The following is a 21,819-nucleotide window of genomic DNA, read 5'->3' on the forward strand; positions in this document are numbered from 1 at the left end:
TAAAAAATCATTTTAATGTCATTTTCGTGACTCTTCTAGATTTTTGAAACTGTTCCCCCCCCCCCTTTTTTTTCTCTGTTTTTGTTCATCAAGAAACTTCTGCAACATCCAGAATTGAGTAATAGTCAACTTCTGGCAGATTTTCTTTCTCCCAATGGTGGGGAAACACAGTTTCTTGATAAGATACTACCAGATGTAAATCTTGGTAAGTCAATTTAAAGAATCATATGGAGGATGATAAACTGAAAAGACAAAAGGCAGCATTTTCAGGTTAATTTAGAAAAGTAATTTATATAGTGCAGCTCTGTATGAAGCTCTGAAGGACTTCTTATATACTGTTTATGGGAATATAAATTGGAAAACCACTTGTAACCTTTAAAAAATGGAGTATAGTCTATTAAAAATACTGAATGTTTGTGTTGTACATTTGAAAGTAATATAATATTGTAAATCAATGAAAAATAATTGTAAATATCATAAAGTCAGTTAAAGGAAAAAGGAAAACCACTTGGGAAACCAGTTTGGTATAAGATTGAATGATCTAGCAGTTCGTCTCTGAGATATACTCTAGAAAATCTTGTATTTATATTTAAGAATGATCTTAGCAGCATTGTTTATGGTATTGGGTTGGCCAAAACTGGAAATAATACAAATGTTTATCAGCAATAGAGTAGGCGGATAAATTATAGTAGCTTCACAAAATGAATACTTAGAGCAATGAATACCTATAGCATGCAGCTGCTTGGAATGGTGTGGGTAAAAGCAAAGTCACAAAATAGTGTATGCAGCATGATTCCTTTATAAAGTTTAATTCAGACTAAGCAATAAAATGAGCTCGAAAAGTTTGGATAAAAGTGTTAAAGATCGTAATGGAAGAAAAGCAATATTTCTAATTATATTTTGTATTGTGTCATTTTTAAGTATGTGCTTTAAAGCTGTGCTTTGTCATTTAATCATTTGTCATTAGACAAATTTCCTGTGTCTCCTGCATTGCAGGCAGATTCTTTTTTTTTTTTTGCAGGCAGATTCTTTACCTACTGAGCCATTGGGGAAGCCCCATTTTAAGTGAGTGTGTGCATGTGTGTGTGTACATACACACACACACACACACACATATATATAAAACCTAAGGAATAAATTAAATATTACAAGTGAGCATTTGGCTTTCATCTAGATCCCTCCAAATTAGTACGTATAATTCAGGCAGAATATTTAGTGTGTGTCTTACTGAGGGAAGATGCAAGAATATTTTGTATTTGGTTATATATAATGGCTGTTGTTGCTGTTTAATCCCTATGTTGTGTCTGACTCTTTTGCTGCCCCATGGACTGTAGCCCGCCAGGCTCCTCTGTCCATGAGATTCTCCAGGCAGGAATACTGGAGCGGGTTGCCATGTCCTTCTTCAGGGGATCTTCCCGACCGAAAACCTGAGCCATCTCTCCTGCACTGGCAGTTGGATTCTTAGCAGTGAACCACCAGGGAGGCTGTATATGATGTTTAAGAGCGAGGATGGGGAGACCTGCTTACTGACTCAGCTTGAGTGAAGGAGAAGAAGTGATCAAATATGAGCCAGATTGCTGTTCATGTAGCTGGACGAATGCTGTGTGTTGCTGAGATGTGGAATAAGTTAAGAGTGGTTCTAAACCTGGGCTTCCCTGGAGGCTTGGTCAGTAAGGGATCCATCAGCAACTGGGGAGACCCAGGTTCGATCCCTGGGTTGGGAAGAGCCCCTGGAGGAGGGCATGGCAACCCGCTCCAGTGTTCTTGCCTGGAGAGTCCCGTGGGCAGAGCAGCCTGCGGGCTGCAGTCCGTGGGGCCGCAGAGTCAGACACAGCTGAGCGACTGAGTACAGCACAGTTCTAAACTTAGGCTGAGGTTCTGGAATCCAGTTGAGTTTCATAAAGGTTTATAAAGTAGTAGAGGCAGCAGAAAGCATGGAATAGAGACCGTATGTTGTTTGAAATCAGATTGAATAAAAATTTTGGTTCAGGAAGAGCATGTAGAAGAGAGAAGCACAGGATGAAACACCATGGTTTAAAGAACTTTGGAAATTCTGAGGCAAGGGAGTAATTTTGGGGGTACCAAAGGAGAAATAGCCAGGCAGGAGGTTTGGAGGTTTTCATATTGTAAAACAGTCTCTGCTTTAGTTTTCATGAGTACGCCTTTTGTTACTGCCATTAGAGCCTGCTTTTTCTCCAAACTGTACTGAAAGAAATTTAAGTTATATTAATCAACTTTGATGCATTTTGACAGCCATTTGTAAATGCTTGAGAAAAATCACGTTTGATATTTTATAATAAAGGAACCTGGAGATAAGATCAAGACAATATTCTGGCAAACTGGATTAGAATATATATATTAGTCTAAAATCAAGAATACAGACCATTCAAATAGCCAATTTAAATGTTGTAGCAGTGTTTAGATATTTTTTCCTTTTCACTAAATGCAAAAGTTAGATACATTTATATATTCACCATTGCTTAATGTCTTTTGAGAACATTTCTTGTGGACAATTACATATATACATAAAATTAGAGAAATTTGTGTAATGAACTCTTCACCCCTTCAAAAGTCACCACACTTGGCTTGTTCCAGTCCTTCGAAAGGTTGTCACTGAGCTGTGGAAGATCCAGAGGAGAATTCAGTTTGGGGCCAGTAATGAGGCTTGATCGCTCAGAGCTTTTGTGAAATAAAGTTTGATTAAAGTACAGAAGAGATAGAGAAAGCTTCTGACATAGACATCAGAAGCGGGCAGCAAGAGCCCCCCCTGCGAGTCTTTAGCCGGATGATATAAGCCACTAGCAGGCTGCTAGTTAGAGAAAGGAAATGTCTCAAAACTCAGAGAATGGCACCAGGCCTCTCACCCACAACATGCATTTTGGGCTAACATTGGCACAAGGTGAGCTGTCCTGGGCCGTAAAATGATTGACGTGGATCTTGAAGAAAGGCCCATTTCCAAGCCAGTACAGTCTCATTAACGTAGCCTAAGAGAACATTTGCATGAGTAGAGCGTACTGGTTTGTCAGGTGGGTTCTGAGTCTTAGGGGAACCCACTCGAAGACAGAGTCTAGGGTAAATACATAGTTCCTTAACATAGCTTAAGACAAACATTTCCATAAGAAATTTCCATTGGTTAGCTCAAGGTTTGAGAAGAGTTAAGTTCAGGTGGAAGCAGGTGTTGTCATGGCAGCACAGAATTTTAAAAGAAACCTCTTTTTAAATTTGTATAGAGAAGGGGAAAGAAATCTAACACTTGTTTCCTCCTGCTGCTTTAGAGAGAGATAAAAAGTGTCTGACACTTGCAGCCTGTTTCCTCTGTTTAGAGACCCCTGGCCTTCCTGCCTGTTACCCTCTCACCTTCCCTTACCTCCCACCCTACTGGATTATTTTGAAGTATCCCAATTGCTGTATCTGGAAACAGTTAAGAATACCATGTTTATTATAAATTTTTGGTAAGTGTGAAATGGTTCATTTTGCTTTTTACTTGGCTGTTTGGTATTTAAAATTAGCTAGTGAAGTATTCATATAAGCAATTATGAGATGTATTTTACTTTCTTAAAATTAATATCTTATTTTTAATTGCAGGGAAAATTATAAAATCTGTTCCTGGAAAACTAATGAAAGAGGTGAGTATGGTCATTCTATAAAATGATGGTTATAAACTTTTAAATATTAGTAAATTTTAATTGTCTATATGATACTGAAAATCATAATCTTTATTTTTTTATTTTTATACCATGGTTTCCACAGAAAGGTCAACATTTGGAACCTTTCATTATGAATTTCATTAATTCTTGTGAATCTCCAAAGCCTAAACCGAGTAAACCGGAACTGACCATTCTCAGCCCTACTTCAGAAAATAATAAGAAGGTACCATGCATTGCCCCAGAGAGCCGCTAAGTTTGAAGTTGTCCTACTTACGCCTTTTCTGTTAAAGGAAGAAGTCTGTGTTGGTGAAATGGATGGAACTGTGTCTCGTGTGGCAGTCGGTGTAAAGGATGAGGAGGGTATTGTGGGTAGCGGCTTGGCTCTTTGCTGTAGTTGTCAGCTCCTGCCATTTATCTGTTGGGAATTTTTTAAAGTGGTTTTCTTAGGTTGTGAATCACCAACTTCCAGTAATCCGGGAATTAATTTCTATAATGTATTTGTGTTTATTTGATGGTATTCTTAGGTAGTTAGGTTAGGGAAAAGGAGTCCAGAATGGCGGTGGCCAAAAGACCTGGAAGGGAAAAGCCTGCGAAAATAGAACAAAGGAAGGTCTGAGGACCGGAGTGAGAACCTCATGTAAAACAAACAGCTCTCCTGGCTGGCCCAGTTTACATAGGACAGGCCCAGGGAGAGAAAAACATACAAAAAGAGGAGCCAGAGCTCTCTTCTCTCTCTCTCTCTCCCACGCACTGGGGCACTCTTCTCTTGGGTCGACGTGTCCTCACACCTTGAAGATGGATTTTCCTGTTCTCTGTTATAAAAGTTGTTGGTGGCTGTCTGGATCATCTCATCTAAAGAGGCAGCAGGGTCCTGCTGCTGTAGCTGTTGTAACTTAATTCGATATCTGATGCACATTGGGACAGGAATTTGTCCTTTAAAATCACCTGTCCCACGCCAGTCAGGATGGCTGCTATCCAAAATTCTACAAGCAATAAATGCTGGAGAGGGTGTGGAGAAAAGGGAACCCTCTTACACTGTTGGTGGGAATGCAAACTAGTACAGCCACTATGGAGAACAGTGTGGAGATTTTTTAAAAAACTGGAAATAGAACTGCCATATGACCCAGCAATCCCACTCCTGGGCATACACACTGAGGAAACCAGATCTGAAAGAGACACGTGCACCCCAATGTTCATCGCAGCACTGTTTATAATAGCCAGGACATGGAAGCAGCCTAGATGCCCATCAGCAGATGAATGGATAAGGAAGCTGTGGTACATATACACCATGGACTATTACTCAGCCGTTAAAAAGAATTCATTTGAATCAGTTCTAATGAGATGGATGAAACTGGAGCCCATTATACAGAGTGAAGTAAGCCAGAAAGATAAAGAACATTACAGCATACTAACACATATATATGGAATTTAGAAAGATGGTAATGATAACCCTATATGCAAAACAGAAAAAGAGACACAGAAGTACAGAACAGACTTTTGGACTCTGTGGGAGAAGGTGAGGGTGGGATGTTTTGAGAGAACAGCATGTATATTATCTATGGTGAAACAGATCACCAGCCCAGGTGGGATGCATGAGACGAGTGCTCGGGCCTGGTGCACTGGGAGGACCCAGAGGAGTCGGGTGGAGAGGGAGGGGGGAGGGGGGATTGGGATGGGGAATACGTGTAACTCTATGGCTGATTCATGTCAATGTATGACAAAACCCACTGCAATGTTGTGAAGTAATTAGCCTCCAACTAATAAAAATAATTGAAAAATAAAATAAAATAAAATCACCTGTCCCTCGTAAGAGTCTTAAGTCCAAATTGGTAAACTTTTGGAGGGTCTCTTTTAGCCTTTCCAGAAAGGCAGTGGGATTCTCATTGGGCTTCTGAGTTATTGCTGAGACTGGGCACAGTCCCACAAAGAATAGGCTTCCCTCTGTTTTCATGGGTGGACTTTTTAAGGGGTGAGTCTTTTTGAAGCTTATCCTACCCAGAACTGTAGCAGCCTGAGAGCCAGGCATCCCTGGGTCAGGGTGCAGATCCCCGGGCGGAGTGAGGCATGATGACCTCCTGGGACCCCCAGGCTGGAGTTGGGGTGTCCCCAAGGTCTCCAGCGTGACCAGTGCTAGGTAGGATTAAGGGGTTGGATATTATACAATACTTTCCTCCCAAGGCCAGCTATTTTCTGGTTATCCCTCTAGAAGATTGTAGAGGCAACATTGTGGGCCCGGATGAGGCTGAGGAAAGGAGCATGAAACAGGAGGGAAGGGGGCGCAGAGCACAACCTTTAAAGGAATGACATAGCACAAGGGCATAACGTAAACCGAGTAAAAATCAGTTGGGTCCAAGATGACAAGTCAAATTCAAGTAAACCTTAATCCCCAGTCTGTAAGCCAAAGGACACACCCAGAGGTGGCAGAACAGCTCTAAGACACTGTCAAAAGAGGGAGGAGTGGGGTGATCCTCCCACTCGTTAGCCTAACCCCCGATGGCAAAACCCAACCAGGCCCATTCTGTGGCCTGAGCCCTCGCCCTCGGCAATGGCACACACCTTGGAGCATGGCTTCTCTCTGAATCCTAACAAATCCACTTCTTGCTTTTTGGCCGGGCTCAAGTCCCTGGAGAGAGCTGAAGGACAGGAGGAAAAAGCAGTGGGAAAAAGGTGCCAAGGAATCCCCTTCATGGCCTGCTGGAAAATTTGCTAAATTCCTGAACGGCGCTTGTTGGTCTGATTTTTTGGCACGGAGAAGAGTAAGGACAGAAGAACCCCCTCCGGCTTGGGTGACCGCTACTGGGGCCCAGCAGATAGTGCCTTTGGGACAATGTTGCCTCCCAGAGTCCCTCAGGTGCACCCACTGCCGCCCGCCTGCCTGCAGGGGGTTCGAGGAAACCAGAAGCGAGAGACTGTAAAGGAGTTAAGATTTTGTTAGGCATGTCCCTGCAGCCATAGGAGCGAGGACCTCCTGCCTTAACCGGAGGTCTTCTGGAATCTGAGGCTGAGCCGCGTGGGCTTTCTGCTGAGTTCATTCCTCGCTGCCTCGGTTCCCAGCACGACGGGTCTTCCCCTGCCCTGGGTTTTCTTCGCGTTCCGCTTCTACCGCGGGAGCTTTGCTGAGCCGGGCTCCTGCTGCGCTTGGCCTCTTGCGCGGAGGTTGTTTCAGCCAGGTTAACCCGAGTCACGGCACCGTAGTTGTCAGGCGAGTGTATGCTGCTTGGTTCTTTGTCTCATCACAGCACAGATTGGGAGAGACGGACATTAAGCCCCCTCGGCGTGTTACAGCTCTCGGGTCGTGGACAGACCGTGTTATAGCTCTCAGGTCTCGAACGGACCGTATTATAGCTCTTAGATAAATCAGTGTTACAGCTCTATTTTATTTAGAAAATAACAGGAAAATCCATCTTCAAGGTGTGAGGACATGTCGACCCAAAGACATAAAGAGAAGAGTGCCGCAGCGCGCAGGAGAGAGAGAGAAGAGAGCTTTGGTTCCTCTTTTTATAAGTTTTTCTCTCCCTGGGCCTGTCCTATGTAAACTGGGCCAGCCAGGAGTGCTGTTTGTTTTACATGAGGTTCTCACTCCGGTCCTCAGACCTTCCTTTGTTCTATTTTCGCGGGCTTTTCCCTTCCAGGTCTTTTAGCCACCGCCATTCTGGACTCCCTTTTCCCTATTCTAACTACCTAACAGTATGATATAATTTTAATGACATATAAAATATTTCATCCTTTCATTAAACAAGCACTTTATTTATATGCCTGCTATTGGGTGCTAGGCACTGGGAATATAAAGATAAATTCCAAGGACTTCCCTGGCAGTCCAGTGCTTAAGACTTTGTGCTTTTTTTTTTTTTTTTAATTTTTAATTGGAGGATTGTGTTGGTTTCTACCAAATATCAACATGAATCAGCCATAGGTATCCATAGGTTCCCCCTCATCCTGGACCTCCCTTCCCCCTTCCTCCCCATTTCGCCTCTAGGTTATCACAAAGTACTGGATTTGAGCTCCCTGCATCATGCAGCAAATTTCCACTTGAGGTCTAATTAGACAGCTTGATTTTAATGCAGGGAAACTAGGATCCCACAGTGGTTCAGCATGGCCGGAAAAAAAAGGAAAAACAGATCGATTTCCTGTCTGCAAGAAGCTCAGTTTAGTGCCAGGGTAGTACCCAGCATGGGGAATTCTGTGAGCTCAAAGAATACCACCCTCTTCCTCAAGAGAACTTCTTTGGTTTATTACTGTAAAGGGTGTCTTTAATTTTTTTCACTTTATAAGTTTATTGCTAGTAAACAAAAATACAGTTGATTGTTGTATATTGGTTTTTAATTCACAAGTCTTGCTAGACTTGTGTTAATTTTAGTGGTATATCTGTTAATTCTTTTAGATTTATAGATTCAAATGAGAGCAGTTGTGTTTCATTCATGACTAGGACCTGCTATACAAAGGGAATGATTGCAGTGTTTCACCATTAAATTATGTAGTGTAGTTTTTTGGTAGATATCCTTTATGAAGTTTAGGAAAGTTACCTGCATGTTTGTGGGTGCACTTAGCCTATAGTTTTTCTTTCTCATTGTATCCTTGTCAGGTTTTGGTATTAAAGTTATGTTAAGTTTTCTTTATTTGCTGGTAGAGTGTTAGTTATTTAAATAGTGATAACTTGTAATAGTCATCTAGGCCTCAAGTTTTGTTTGTGGACGTTTTCTTTTTTTTTTAACTAATATAATTTCTTTAATGATTATAATATTCTTCAGATGTATTATTTCATGAGTCAGATTTTGATAGGTTGTACTTTTTAATAAATTCTCCATCTTATCTAAATTTGAAAGTTTGGCCTTATGTTGTCAATAATATCGTCTCTTCATTTTCCTCTGGCATCTGTGGTTGTGTCCCCGTTTACTCCTGGCATTGTCTTCTTTTCCTTTCCTTTTCTTTTTGCTTTTTTGACCCATCATACCAGAGACTGTCCATTTTAACGTTTTGTTTACCTTTTCTGTCCGTTTTTTTAGTTCCTCAGTATCTGCTCTTTTATTATTATTAAGATAGATTGTTTGGTATACTTTTGGGATAGTAGGCAGAGCTAAGATTTAGTTGCATTTTATTACCTTGCTGTGAGTAATTCTTCATATTTTTTTCATATACATTAGGTCTTTGATTATTTTGTCCAAATAAACTTAGCTTAAACCTTAACGTCCATCTGTAAGCATCCTTTAATTAAACAGTGATGTATAATCTTTAAATTATGTTGGAATTGCAATCAACTATTCCTAATGTTTTTTGTATAATCTATTTGTTTATTTTTGGTTGTACTGGGTCTTCACTGCCGCGTGGAGCGTGGAGGCTACTCCAGCTGCCGTGCCGGGCTTCTCTCTCGTTGCAGAGCGTGGGCACCACAGTGCCCAGGCTTCCAGAGCCCTGCGTGGCGCCGCGGCCTGTGTGCTCACTGGCTGCAGCTCACGGGCTCTAGAGTGTGGCCTCAGCGGCTGATTTCCTCATAGCACGTGGAGTATTTCCAGATGAGGGATCACACCCAGCCCAGGGACTGACAGGCACATTCTTAACCACTGGGCCAGCAGGGCAGTCCTAGTGCTAATGGTTTTATGCATCTTTTTAATGTTCATTTACGTCTTTTGATATAAAAAATCAAAGGGATTCTTTGTATGGATGATGAATTGTCTGTTGCATCTAAAATGAAGGTAGATTTTTATTTACTATTTCGGCCTCCCAAAGTATTATTATTTTTTAATTCAATTTTGGCTATAAATGTGGCATTTAGGGGGCAGATCTTAACCACTCTGATATTGGGTTGTTTTTTTTTTTAATATTCTGTTTTGATTGGACACAGTTTAAATGCCTTTGCTCTGTAATTACTTTACCCTTAGTAATTATTATTAACCTGTGTAATAAACTGTTTTTTTTATTATTTCAACTTTTACTTTAGCTTTTTAATGATTTGTATAAGAATAATGCAAATCGTGCTGAGAATACAGAAAGAAGGCAAAATCAGAATTATTTTATGGAAATGATGACTGTGGAAGGAGTCTATGACTACCTGATGTACGTAGGTAAGATATCTGTGGTCACTGTTAAACCTGTGTTATATTTCTTCTGTGATGCAAATTAGTGCTCTTGCGTATTGCTGCTTATAATTTTTTTTAATTGAAGGTACTTTTTAAATTAAGAATTCAATATGTAGAATATAATTGGTGTTGAACATATTAAAGTTATTAGTGTTTAAAAATAAAATATTGACCTTTTGTATTTTTGTATTGAAAAATGTTCAGGTAACTATTTACCTTAATGGAATGTTCTGTGTGATCCTTCTCAGGACAGGTGGTTTTCCAGGTTCCTGACTGGCTTCATCATCTCTTAATGGGAACTCGAATCCTTTTTAAAAACACCCTGGAAATGTATACTGATTACTATCTTCATTGTAAACTAGAACAGCTCTTTCAGGAGCACCGTCTGGTTTCACTTATAACACTTCTCAGAGGTTTGTATTTCGTCATGTGTTTGTTTCATGTTTGAATACTCAATTTTTATTTAATTTTAATTAGATCTCACAGAGTGAGAAGCCTGGCTTTTCTTTGCTTTTATTAGTATTACTACCATGAGGAAATACTTTGTATATAATAGATGAAAATTCCTGCAAATGTTTCTTTTTTAAAAACTGTGTTAATTTTTTATAAGATTCTTTTTTTAAGACTTATTTTATTCATTTATTTATGACTACTTAATAAATGGAAACGGCAACCCACTGCATTGGGGTCAACGACACAGCCCATGGGGTCGCAAGGAGTCTGACACGGCTGAGCACTTAGGCTGCGCGGGGCCGCCCTCGCTGCCCTGGCTCTCTCTCTGGTTGCAGCGAGTGTGGGCGGCTCTCCAGCTGTGCGGGGCCGCCCTCGCTGCCCCGGCTCTCTCTCTGGTTGCAGCGAGTGTGGGCGGCTCTCCAGCTGTGCTGGGCCGCCCTCGCTGCCCTGGCTCTCCCTGGTTGCAGCGAGTGTGGGCGGCTCTCCAGCTGCGCTGGGCCGCCCTCGCTGCCCTGGCTCTCTCTCTGTTGCAGCGAGTGTGGGCGGCTCTCCAGCTGCGCGGGGCCGCCCTCGCTGCCCTGGCTCTCCCTGGTTGCAGCGAGTGTGGGCGGCTCTCCAGCTGCGCGGGGCCGCCCTCGCTGCCCTGGCTCTCTCTCTGTTGCAGCGAGTGTGGGCGGCTCTCCAGCTGCGCGGGGCCGCCCTCGCTGCCCTGGCTCTCCCTGGTTGCAGCGAGTGTGGGCGGCTCTCCAGCTGCGCGGGGCCGCCCTCGCTGCCCTGGCTCTCCCTGGTTGCAGCGAGTGTGGGCGGCTCTCCAGCTGCGCTGGGCCGCCCTCGCTGCCCTGGCTCTCTCTCTGTTGCAGCGAGTGTGGGCGGCTCTCCAGCTGCGCGGGGCCGCCCTCGCTGCCCTGGCTCTCCCTGGTTGCAGCGAGTGTGGGCGGCTCTCCAGCTGTGCTGGGCCGTCCTCGCTGCCCTGGCTCTTTCTCTGTTGCAGCGAGTGTGGGCGGCTCTCCAGCTGTGCTGGGCCGCCCTCGCTGCCCTGGCTCTCTCTGTTGCAGCGAGTGTGGGCGGCTCTCCAGCTGCGCGGGGCCGCCCTCGCTGCCCCGGCTCTCTCTCTGTTGCAGCGAGTGTGGGCGGCTCTCCAGCTGCGCGGGGCCGCCCTCGCTGCCCTGGCTCTCTCTGTTGCAGCGAGTGTGGGCGGCTCTCCAGCTGCGCGGGGCCGCCCTCGCTGCCCCGGCTCTCTCTCTGTTGCAGCGAGTGTGGGCGGCTCTCCAGCTGCGCGGGGCCGTCCTCGCTGCCCTGGCTCTCTCTGGTTGCAGCGAGTGTGGGCGGCTCTCCAGCTGCGCGGGGCCGTCCTCGCTGCCCTGGCTCTCTCTGGTTGCAGCGAGTGTGGGCGGCTCTCCAGCTGCGCGGGGCCGGCTCCTCATGGCAGCGGTTGCTCATGTCGTGGAGCAGGGCTCCGGAGCACAGGCTCAGTAGTTGTGACTCGGAGGCTGAGTTGTCCCTCAGCGTCTGGGATCTTCCCAGGCCAGGGACTGAGCTCTCCCCAACCCTGGCAGGTGATCCCGGGGAGGCTTAAACGGCGGGTGATTGCTTCACAGGGTCGCGCTGGTCTCTGCCGCGCATCAGTGGGAATCAGCTGGATGTATCTATATGTCACCGCTCTCTCGAACCCAGCAAATATTTTTTTGTCTCCTTTTAGATGCTGTATTTTGTGAAAACACTGAACCTCGCTCTCTTCAAGATAAGCAAAAACGAGCAAAGCAGACTTTTGAAGGAATGATGAACTACATTCCAGGTATACTTGAAAAGTAGTTTAATATAGATTAGCACTCTTTGGTGGTCACAATGTATAGTAATTACTGAGGCTAATTTTTATTGTGAGTTTTTATTTTAGAAGTAGTTATAAGAGCCAGTTAAAATTAACTCATTCATTAAATGGAATTTGGTTTTTATGTTAACACTAAGAACTTTTAGATGAGGCTGTTTCTACTCACACGATAGTTGGGTTCTCTCAGTAGCTTAGAATCACACGGGTCTTAGTGGTATGTCTGTGGGACAGCTGGAGTCCTGCTGGTCACTGCACCATGAGGAGAGCTACATTAGTGTGTGTGAGTTAGACGTCAGAATTCATCCATTCATCCTGAATTTACTGAACACCTTCCATGTGCCAGGCACTTAGCAGAGTGCAGGAGATGTAAAAATTGTACTTGGGCAGCTCAATCTGGCAGGAAGATAGACACACAGACAAGACGCACCTGTGATAATAAAAGCTTGTTTAGGTTATGCAGTACCTCAAAGGAGGAGGGTGAATCCCTCTCATAAAGGAGGTAGGCTTGAGTGAATGGTTAGTAACCTCCTACTGAGATGTGAATATAAGGAAAAAACATCAAGGGGTCAAAGCAGATGATACTTAATTTAGGACATTTTGAATGTGACAAGCCTATCTAAATATTATTCAGGAGGCAATGTTAAACAATTAAATACCCAGGTTTTGGAATTAGAGGAGCGATGATATAAGATGAGATATGGGAGTCAGGTGTGAGTGGGTAATGCCCAGCAAGAAAATATAGAGTAAAAATTGAAGATGTCGTAGAGAATCCTCATCATTGAAAAATGAGTCTCAGAATGGCCCTGCTTAATTTGAAGACAAGTTCTGTCCCCAGTCTGAATGTAAAAGGTGAACCACAGCTATTTTTGAGTGAATCTTCTGTAGGTATATGATGAAGTCATTTCTTCCTTCTTTGTAATGTAATATCGTGACCTTCTATATTGTAATGTACATTCATGGTTTTAACTGTCTTAGTTTTAATATTCAGAAACATGGAAAGCCCATGAATATAATAACTGTAATTTTTCTCAGCCATGAATTTGAGTCACATCTGCTTCAAGACTTCCATTTGGAAAGGGGTGATTCAGCTAGTGAGGAAGCATAACATGCCTTCCTGTTGTTCTCTACTGATTTCCTCCTTAGTGATTGTTGAAGAATCTGAAAGGATCGTCTATTTTTGTCCATGATGCTTCATGCATATTAATTGGGAAATTCTGTGTAGTATTGGTGAATTAGGGGATTCACAAAGATGCATTATGGGCCATCTCTCTTGAAAAATATCAAGGATCTACTGAACTTAGTATAAGTTAAATTTTGCCTCTCAGGGTTAGATTTACCCTGTAAAAGCAAACATAAAATGAAGATTTTCCTTGAACAGCATTAAGCGTTCCATTATGATTGGAGGGGAAAGGACAAATACTTGAGCACCTTGTTTACTTAAGAATAAGTTTCTTTTCCTACTTGGAGGAAACCATTCAGCACAGATTTTACTAAGGACTGACTGTGGTACCGAGTGATACTTGACTGCTTTGTAGTCAAACATGAATTAGAACTTTTGGGAGCAAACTTGGGTTTAAACAGTTTCCCAAAAGGTTATTCTGTAAGATAGTTAGTAGTAATTTTGCAAAAAATACAGAAATAAATTGGTCATATTCGTTGAAGACAGTCTCTGTTCACCATAAAATTAAATTAATTAAATTTTTAAAAATATTGAGATATTCAAACATGAAAATACAGAGAGTGAAAAGTAGAAGTGATCCTGTCCCCACTGTGCAGAAGTAGCGGTATGTTCCCGCTGGTGTTGATCCTCACAGACAGTTTCTTTGTATCTCTGTATATGTATGCACAAGTGTATGTACCTAGTGTTTTATTTTATTTTATTTGAATGGGATAATAGGTATTGTTTCCCAACTGTCTTTTATCCTTAATAGTGTAAGTAGATTTCTTTATTGTAACAGTCCTGAGAGCTTACAGCTATGCCTTGTGCGTTGTGAATCTTTAGATTCAGGACTCATGATGCTGCATCTCAAACTTGACCACAGAGCCCTTTTTTCTAAGTGCTGCTTACTGAAGCACTGATTTAGGAAATGCTAACTCAGAGTTTTTACTTAACACCTGGGGGAGAGGGTAGAGATTTTGCCTTATGATCCAGTAAATGATGAGTCACTGTATAATATAAAATTGTTTCACATGTGGCTTTCTTGTTTAGATTTGATAGTCAAGTGTATTGGTGAGGAAGCCAAGTATGAAAGCATCAGACTTCTTTTTGAGGGTTTACAGCAGCCGGTTCTCAACAAGCAGGTAAAATTCATTAAAGTGGTTTGCCTCGGGCCCACTTGGTTTGGTGACTGACACAGTGGCCTGTCTGGTGTGTTAGCTGTGCTAAGTGAAGGCAAGTGATTCAAACATGCGGATGGAATGAAAGTGTCTTTTGTTAACTCTTTTTGCTCATTCCTTTTTTTTTTCATAACATGATTGAAAATAAATATTCACTATAGGAAATTTGGAATATACCAGGTGGATTCTTTACCACTAGCACCACCAGGGAAGCAAAAATCCATGAAATAAAGTAAAAACTTAAATATCAAGAATTCCATCATTCATTCAGGTTATATACAATAACTGCAATTAACATTTTACTGCTTATCAGTTCAGTTCAGTCACTCAGTTGTGTCTGACTCCTTGTGACCCCATGGACTACAGCAGACCAGGCCTCCCTGTCCATCACCAACTCGCAGAGTTTACCCAAACTCATGTCCATTGACTCAGTGATGCCATCCAACTATCTCATTCTCTACTGTCCTGTTTCCTCCCACCTTCAATCTTTCCCAGCATCAGGGTCTTTTCAAATGAATCAGTTCTTTGCATCAGGTGGCCAGAGTATTGGAGCTTCACCTTCAATATCAGTCCTTCCAATGAATATTCAGGACTGATTTCCTTTAGGATGGACTGGTTGGATCTCCTTGCAGTCCAAGGGACTCTCAAGAGTCTTCTCCAACACCACAGTTCAAAAGCATCAATTCTTTGGCACTCAGCTTTCATTATAGTCCAACTCTCACATCCATACATGACTACTGGAAAAATCATAGCTTTGACTAGACGGACCTTTGTTGGCAAAGTAATGTCTCTACTTTTTAATTTGCTGTCTAGGTTGGTCATAATTTTTCTCAAAGGAGCAAGCATCTTTTAATTTTATGGCTACAATCACCATCTGCAGTGATTTTGGAGCCTCAAAAAGTAAAGTCTGTCACTGTTTCCACTGTTTCCCCAGCTGTTTGCCATGAGGTGATGGGACTGGATGCCATGATCTTAGTTTTCTGAATGTTGATCTTTATGCCAACATTTTCACTCTCCTCTTTCACTTTCTTTTTTTTTTTTTTAATTTATTTATTTATTTTATTAGTTGGAGGCTAATTATTTCACATCATTTCAGTGGGTTTTGTCATACATTGATATGAATCAGCCATTCCTCTTTCACTTTCATCAAGAGGCTCTTTAGTTCTTCTTCACTTTCTGCCATAAGGGTGGTGTCATCTGCATATCTGAGGTTATTGATATTTCTCCTGGCAATCTTGATTCCAGCTTGGGCTTCATCCAGTCCAGCATTTCTTAGGATGTACTCTGCATATAAGTTAAATAAGCAGGGTGACAATATACAGCCTTGGAACCAGTCTGTTGTTCCATGTCCAGTTCTAACTGTTGCTTCCTGACCTGCATACAGATTTCTCAGGTGGCAGGTCAGATGGTCTGGTATTCCCATCTCTTTCAGAATTTTCCACAGTTTATTGTGATCCACACAGTCAAAGGCTTCGGCATAGTCAATAAAGCCGAAATAGATGTTTTTCTGGAACTCTCTTGACTTTTCAGTGATCCAGCGGATGTTGGCAATTTGATCTGTGGTTCCTCTGCCTTTTCTAAATCCAGCTAGAACATCTGGAAGTTCACGGTTCACATATTGCTGAAGCCTGACTTGGAGAATTTTGAGCATTACTCTACTAGCGTGTGAGATGAGCGCAATTATGCAGTAGTTTGAGCATTCTCTGGCATTGCCTTTCTTTGGGATTGAAATGAAAACTGACCTTTTCCAGTCCTGTGGCCACTGCTGAGTTTTCCAAACTTGCTGGCAAATTGAATGCAGCACTTTCACAGCATCATCTTTTAGGATTTGAAATAGCTCAATTGGAATTCCATCACCTCCTCTAGCTTTGTAGTGATACTTCCTAAGGCCCATTTGACTTCGCATTCCAGGATGTCTGGCTCTAGGTGAGTGATTACACCATCGTGATGATCTGGATCGTGAAGATCTTTTTTGTATAGTTCTTCTGTGTATTCTTGCTACCTCTTCTTAATATCTTCTGCTTCTGTTAGGTCCATGGCATTTCTGTCCTTTATTGAGGCCATCTTTGCATGAAATGTTCCCTTGATATCTCTAATTTTCTTGAAGAGATCTATAGTCTTTTCCATTCTGTTGTTTCCCTCTGTTTCTTTGCATTGATCACCGAGCAAGACTTTCTTATCTCTCCTTGCTATTCTTTGGAACTCTGCATTCAAATGGGTATATCTTTCCTTTTCTCTTTTGCCTTTAGTCTCACATATTCTGTTGAGACCTTAACACATTTCAAATTTTGTATGAAGCTTATTTCTTTAAAATTGTTGTTATATACGAAATATTTAACATCAAATAAATTACAAGGCATAATAATAAAATGTAAACATGTGAAAACATATCTATCTGAAACTCATCCTAAAAATAGAACATTATGGACCTTGTTGAAGCTACTTTTTTTTTTTTGTCTAATTCCTTAAAATCTTTGTTTTTTGCATTTTAGCTGACTTACGTTTTATTGGACATTGTGATACAAGAGCTGTTTCCAGAACTCAATAAGGTAACTGAAAAACAGCACTCTCTGTATTTTTGGTGGAGTGCTGGCATTTAATCAGGGACGTAAACATTAAGGAAAGCATTGTGACACTGATGGTTTTAAAAATTAGCAACCTTAACAGATAGCTCTTTGTATTTTCCTCATTCACCATGCTTAAACGTAGAGTGGAACTGGGGACGTGTGCACTGAATAGCCCCTGCCTTGGCCTCCCCCCTTCCTGACTCCGGTCAGATGGGATGTTGCGCCCTGCAGAGCCTCACAGAGGAGGGTGTGAGCGTGCATGCCGTCCCTGGGATAGGCCCAGCTCTGCAGGCGGCCATCTGCACTCTGAAGGTTGGGTGAGCCTTCCTAAGGCAGCTGAGCTCCTGTGGAGCCAAGAACAAACACAGAATGAGTGGGAGTTGGAGGATGGTGGTGATGTTATTACCTTGAGTCCTGCAGATTCTGAGTTTTGAGCATTGCCTTTTTACCTTGTTTATTTTTTTGACTAATCCCTTTGGTCAGATGAAATAACTATTCAGAGTTGTGATACAGCAGTGAAATGTTAGTTTTATAGAGGAAACTAGATTTGGACTATTTACCTGTGGAATACAAGTTTTCAAGTGATAGCAGTATTCAGTGTGGATTAAAACAGGGTGGCAATTATGGACATTTTGTATTCAATTTACATAGGAATCAGTACCAGGAAATTCCAGCTCTCTGTTTGAGGCTTTATGAGGTCTATCACATGCTTTTTTCCTCCTCTCTAAAACATAAATATTATCTGTGGCATATGCCAGCTAATTTCTTGCGGGTTTTAACACATACATATATATGTTTTAGGCTAGAAGTTTAATACACTGGAACTGTAAGGCAGTTCACAAATGAATTCTTGTTTGTTTTTCCTCTTCTATTAAATAGATTTATTTTTACTTTAGGTACAAAAGGAAGTTACATCTGTGACGTCCTGGATATAAACATTTGGATTTGGGATAGAATAACCAGTTGAAATGTTTGCTGTGCTAGTGTAGTATCTATGTACTGTCTTTTCTTTTACTTTTGTATATTCTTGTATATATCATGTAATTCAGTGTCTGAAGTTTTGATTTTGTTGTTTTAATAAAGACTAACAGATTTAATAATGATGAAAACTGATTGGGTCTCATTGCGTTTCATTTTATGTCTCTTATCCAAATTTTCTTAGATCTATGTCACTTGTTATTGCTGTTTTTAAAAGAGATATTTTAATTCATAATCTTCTTGGTGCAAATCAATTAGACTGATAACTTTGAAAGTACTGTATCACTTTGAAAATAATTATTTTTAGTGTAGAGATCTGATTTGCTGTCTTATTTGGAGTTAATAAATTTTAGCAGATTTATTTCAGTCCCCCTTCTCATTTTTCTGTGTAGTTAACTGTGTGTCTGTAAAGAAGACGTACTTTATATAAGTTTTTCATAACAAACAAGGGACTTCTTATTCTTCTTAGATGATTGACAGGTTATAGGTAACCCTTTTGTGTGTGAAAACTGGCCGTTACAGATATTTGTGATTGTGTGGTTACAACTGCATTTCACTGAACATCTGTAACTGTAATCCAAAAGCTTATATAAACAGTTTAGTCAAGTGGATTTTTGGTTTATGTTGTCTCTCCAAAAGAAAGGTATGAATTCACTGTATTCTTTTGGGAAAGTTAAATAATTATTTTTAAAGGTTCAGCCTATAGAGTTCTGCTTATAATTTCTTTTCATGCTGTGTTTTTCTCCCTGAATCATATTTGTCTTTCAGGATTGGGCACTTTGTGTTTGGTTCTTGGCTGTGGTGAGCGTTCAGAATGTGTTTACTGAGTCCAACCGTGCATCAAGCGCTGATAATGTGGGAACTCTAAATATAATTTGGAAAGTGAAACCAATTGAATGATACTGTTCAGTTATTTTTTTCCCAGTTTTGAAAAATGGTCTTTAGATATTATAAAATTTTTAAAAGGTTTTGCCAGTAGTTCTATTATCTTTTTAATTGCTTAAAAATTCTAAGCTGTGTATGAGTTTCTGTGCATCAGTGCTTTTAACCAAGCCTTCAACATTTTACTTACTTCTCAGGGGCAGGTGGGAAATTAATCAAGCTAACTCTTCACATTTAAATCTGTAGCATTTTGGCTGAAAAAAATAAAATATTTACAGCCCTTTTATGCCATTCTTATCTACTTTGCTATAAATTGTGATATTTTGTTTATTTAGATGAGAAAAAATTCTTATGAGTGTATCAAACAACCTGGGCTTACCCTGATAAAATATCATAAATGGGGTGACTTAACAGAATTTTATTTCTCACAGTTCTGGAGGCTGGTAAGTCCAAAATCAAGGTACCCACAAGGTACATTTCATTCTGGGACCTCTTCCTTGGTCTGTAAATGACTGCCTTTTTTCCTGTGTACTCACATGACCTCTGTGTGTGGCCGTGTAGGAAGAAAGAAAGATCTTTCTCTCTCTTCTTTTCTTCTTCTAAGGCCACAAATGCTCTTGGGTTAATGAGCTAATTTAACCTTAATTACCTCCTAAAGGCATCATCTCCAAATATAGTCATATTGGGATTTAGGGTTTTAATATGTGAATTTTAGAAGGACACATTTAAATCCATAGCAGTGGGTGAGCTTTATTTAAAGAAAATGTGATGTATAAAAATCTGTAAATACAAATTCATTTGCATAATAAAAGAGAAAGGAACTGGATGCATTCCCCGATGGCCAGGCGTTTTATATCACATTTCACATTTCACCATCGAGTAACTGTGAGATGGTGTTACTCCTCTTTTGTTATTTATATTGACGTTAGAGAGAGCGGTGAAGTTGGAATTCAAACAGATCCGTCTCTAGTCTTGTACTCTTGTCAGTGTTGCCCCATGAAAGGAGTCTTTTATTTCCAAAAATGATTACTCTGGATTCCTTTAATGGTCCCCTGGTGCATTTCAGACATTTACTTTGCACTTTCCTTTCTATCCATCTTTATGTATGTCTTATACTGCATGAGTTTTACCTTTTGAAATGTGTTTAGAGAAATAACTGTGGTTGCGGGGATAAATTAAATAGATGAGAAGACACTGAAATTTATAAAGGACATTATGTCTGTGTTATAATCATTAAGCTATAGATATCAGAAGATTCTGAGAAATGGTTGAAACACTTAAATTATCATTTATTGGGACTTCCCTGGTGGTCCAGTTGTTAGGACTCTGCCTTCCAATGCAGGGGACTTGGGTTTGATCCCTGCTGGGGGAACTAAATTCCCACATGCCCCGGAAAAACTAAATACTCCCCCCATGCCCTGCACCACAGCTAGTGGGCCCGTGGGTCCTGCAGTGAGGGTCCCACGTGCTGCAGGCGGGACCCAGCACAGCCAAACAGATAAATGTTTTTAAAATTATTTACTGACTTACTAAAAACGGTTAGATTTTACAATAAAAATATAAACAGAAGTCTAATTTGCCAGTGTTCTTTGTAACATCTATGTATACATAAGTTGTAACTTCAGATATAGTCAACATTAGAATAAAAATTACCGACTGAATGAGCAAAGAGGTCTTGCCGGCCCTCTCCACTCCATTTCAAAGACTTCTCTCTCTGTATACGTTGGTGTTGGCGATGGTGCCAGTGGTGCATGAGGAGAAATCCTCAACCTGGGGCCTAAGGACCCTGGACGATTTTTAAGTCCATTGCAAATGGTTTTTATTTCACTATTTTTTATAAATTTGATGTTGAGGATTTTTTCTATCAAATTACACTAAGGTATTATTCCAGGTATTGGATGTGGCTGTATTCCAATAAAACCTTATTTATGTGAAGCAGTGGCAAGCAGGATTTGACCTTTAGGCTATAGTTTGCTGATCCCTGATGTAGAAGAACAAAAGTGGAGAGGGAAAAGGGATGCTATTAGAAAAATTGTAATCACCTTCAAATTAAGGAGCAGGGGGTGCATGGGTGCGTGCTTAGTCACTTCAGTCACGTCCAACTCTTTGCCACACCACTCCGCCAGGCTCCTCTGTTCATGGGCTTGAACCTGTGTCTCCTACATCTGCATCAGCAGGTGGTTCTTGACCACTCACGCTACCTGGGAAATCCAGGGAGCAGGGCAGGAGGCTAGAAAATTTATTTTTTAGAAAAAGGCAGCTATCCTTTTCAGGGAAGACTTAATTGGCCTTTTGGTTGCAGAGCGGTTACAGTAAAAAAGAGGGAAACTGCTCTGCATGATGAAAAGGGTGGTTAGATAGAGAAATTATCTTCTGGAGGAGCTGATACTGGAGAAAAAGGACTGTGTGGCTTTGGGACTGAGTCCAGAGGGTGAGAGAGAAGTGGCAGAGGAGGAATTATTCATGATTTATTCAGTTTATTATACACGTGTGTATTGAGCACTCACTGTGCCAGGCAGTTTCAGGTGCCAAGGATATATTTGTGCATTTGTAAGCTTACATGGAGCCCAGGGAACAGAGACAGTATAAACAATGTAAATAAGAAAATAGTATATAGTATGTTAGAAAGTAACAAGTGCTCAGAAAAAAAATTAAACTGAAAAAGAAAATAGAATGGTAAGGGTTGCAGCTTACTGTGGTTGTTGACATTGAAGAAAAGGACCTGAAGGTGAGAGGTTAAGCCATGCAGATATTTGGGAGCCCGTCTTCCAAGTAGAGCAATAGCAAGTGCGAAGGTCTGAGTGGAAGTGTGTCCGTTTGAAAGAAATCTGCCCCAGTCGCGGTGTGTGAAGGTAGACAGTGTCAGAGAAGCGATGGGAAGCAAGACCGCAGGGGTCCTTGGAAGCCGTCATGACAACTCACTTCTGCCTGGTCTCTGACGGAAAGATTTTGAGCACATGAGCAGCACTGTCTTTCTAATATTGTGATAGAATCACTTTGGTTCCTGTGTTGAGAGTGTTGAGAAGAGACTGAAGTGGAGTAAAAGTAGAGAC

At 41.3% G+C, this 21,819-nt stretch overlaps 1 protein-coding gene across 3 annotated transcripts in view; it reads left to right on the forward strand.

Moving 5' to 3' along the window:
- The window catches only part of SNX14 (sorting nexin 14), a 66,352-nt gene extending 48,333 nt beyond the window's left edge, over positions 1-18,019 (forward strand). For all 3 annotated transcript variants that reach the window (XM_065911553.1, XM_065911552.1, XM_065911554.1), the window contains 9 exons: positions 94-205; positions 3,586-3,626; positions 3,751-3,870; positions 9,583-9,706; positions 9,970-10,134; positions 11,874-11,969; positions 14,212-14,303; positions 16,832-16,888; positions 17,803-18,019. In XM_065911553.1, coding sequence (XP_065767625.1) covers positions 94-205; positions 3,586-3,626; positions 3,751-3,870; positions 9,583-9,706; positions 9,970-10,134; positions 11,874-11,969; positions 14,212-14,303; positions 16,832-16,888; positions 17,803-17,841 — 846 coding nt within the window. In that variant the 3' untranslated portion in view covers positions 17,842-18,019. The remainder of the gene's footprint in view (positions 1-93; positions 206-3,585; positions 3,627-3,750; positions 3,871-9,582; positions 9,707-9,969; positions 10,135-11,873; positions 11,970-14,211; positions 14,304-16,831; positions 16,889-17,802) is intronic.
- The last annotated feature ends 3,800 nt before the right edge of the window (positions 18,020-21,819 follow it).

The sequence above is a fragment of the Muntiacus reevesi genome, chromosome 19 (assembly GCF_963930625.1).
Source record: "Muntiacus reevesi chromosome 19, mMunRee1.1, whole genome shotgun sequence".
In the NCBI taxonomy this organism is placed as follows: domain Eukaryota; kingdom Metazoa; phylum Chordata; class Mammalia; order Artiodactyla; family Cervidae; genus Muntiacus; species Muntiacus reevesi.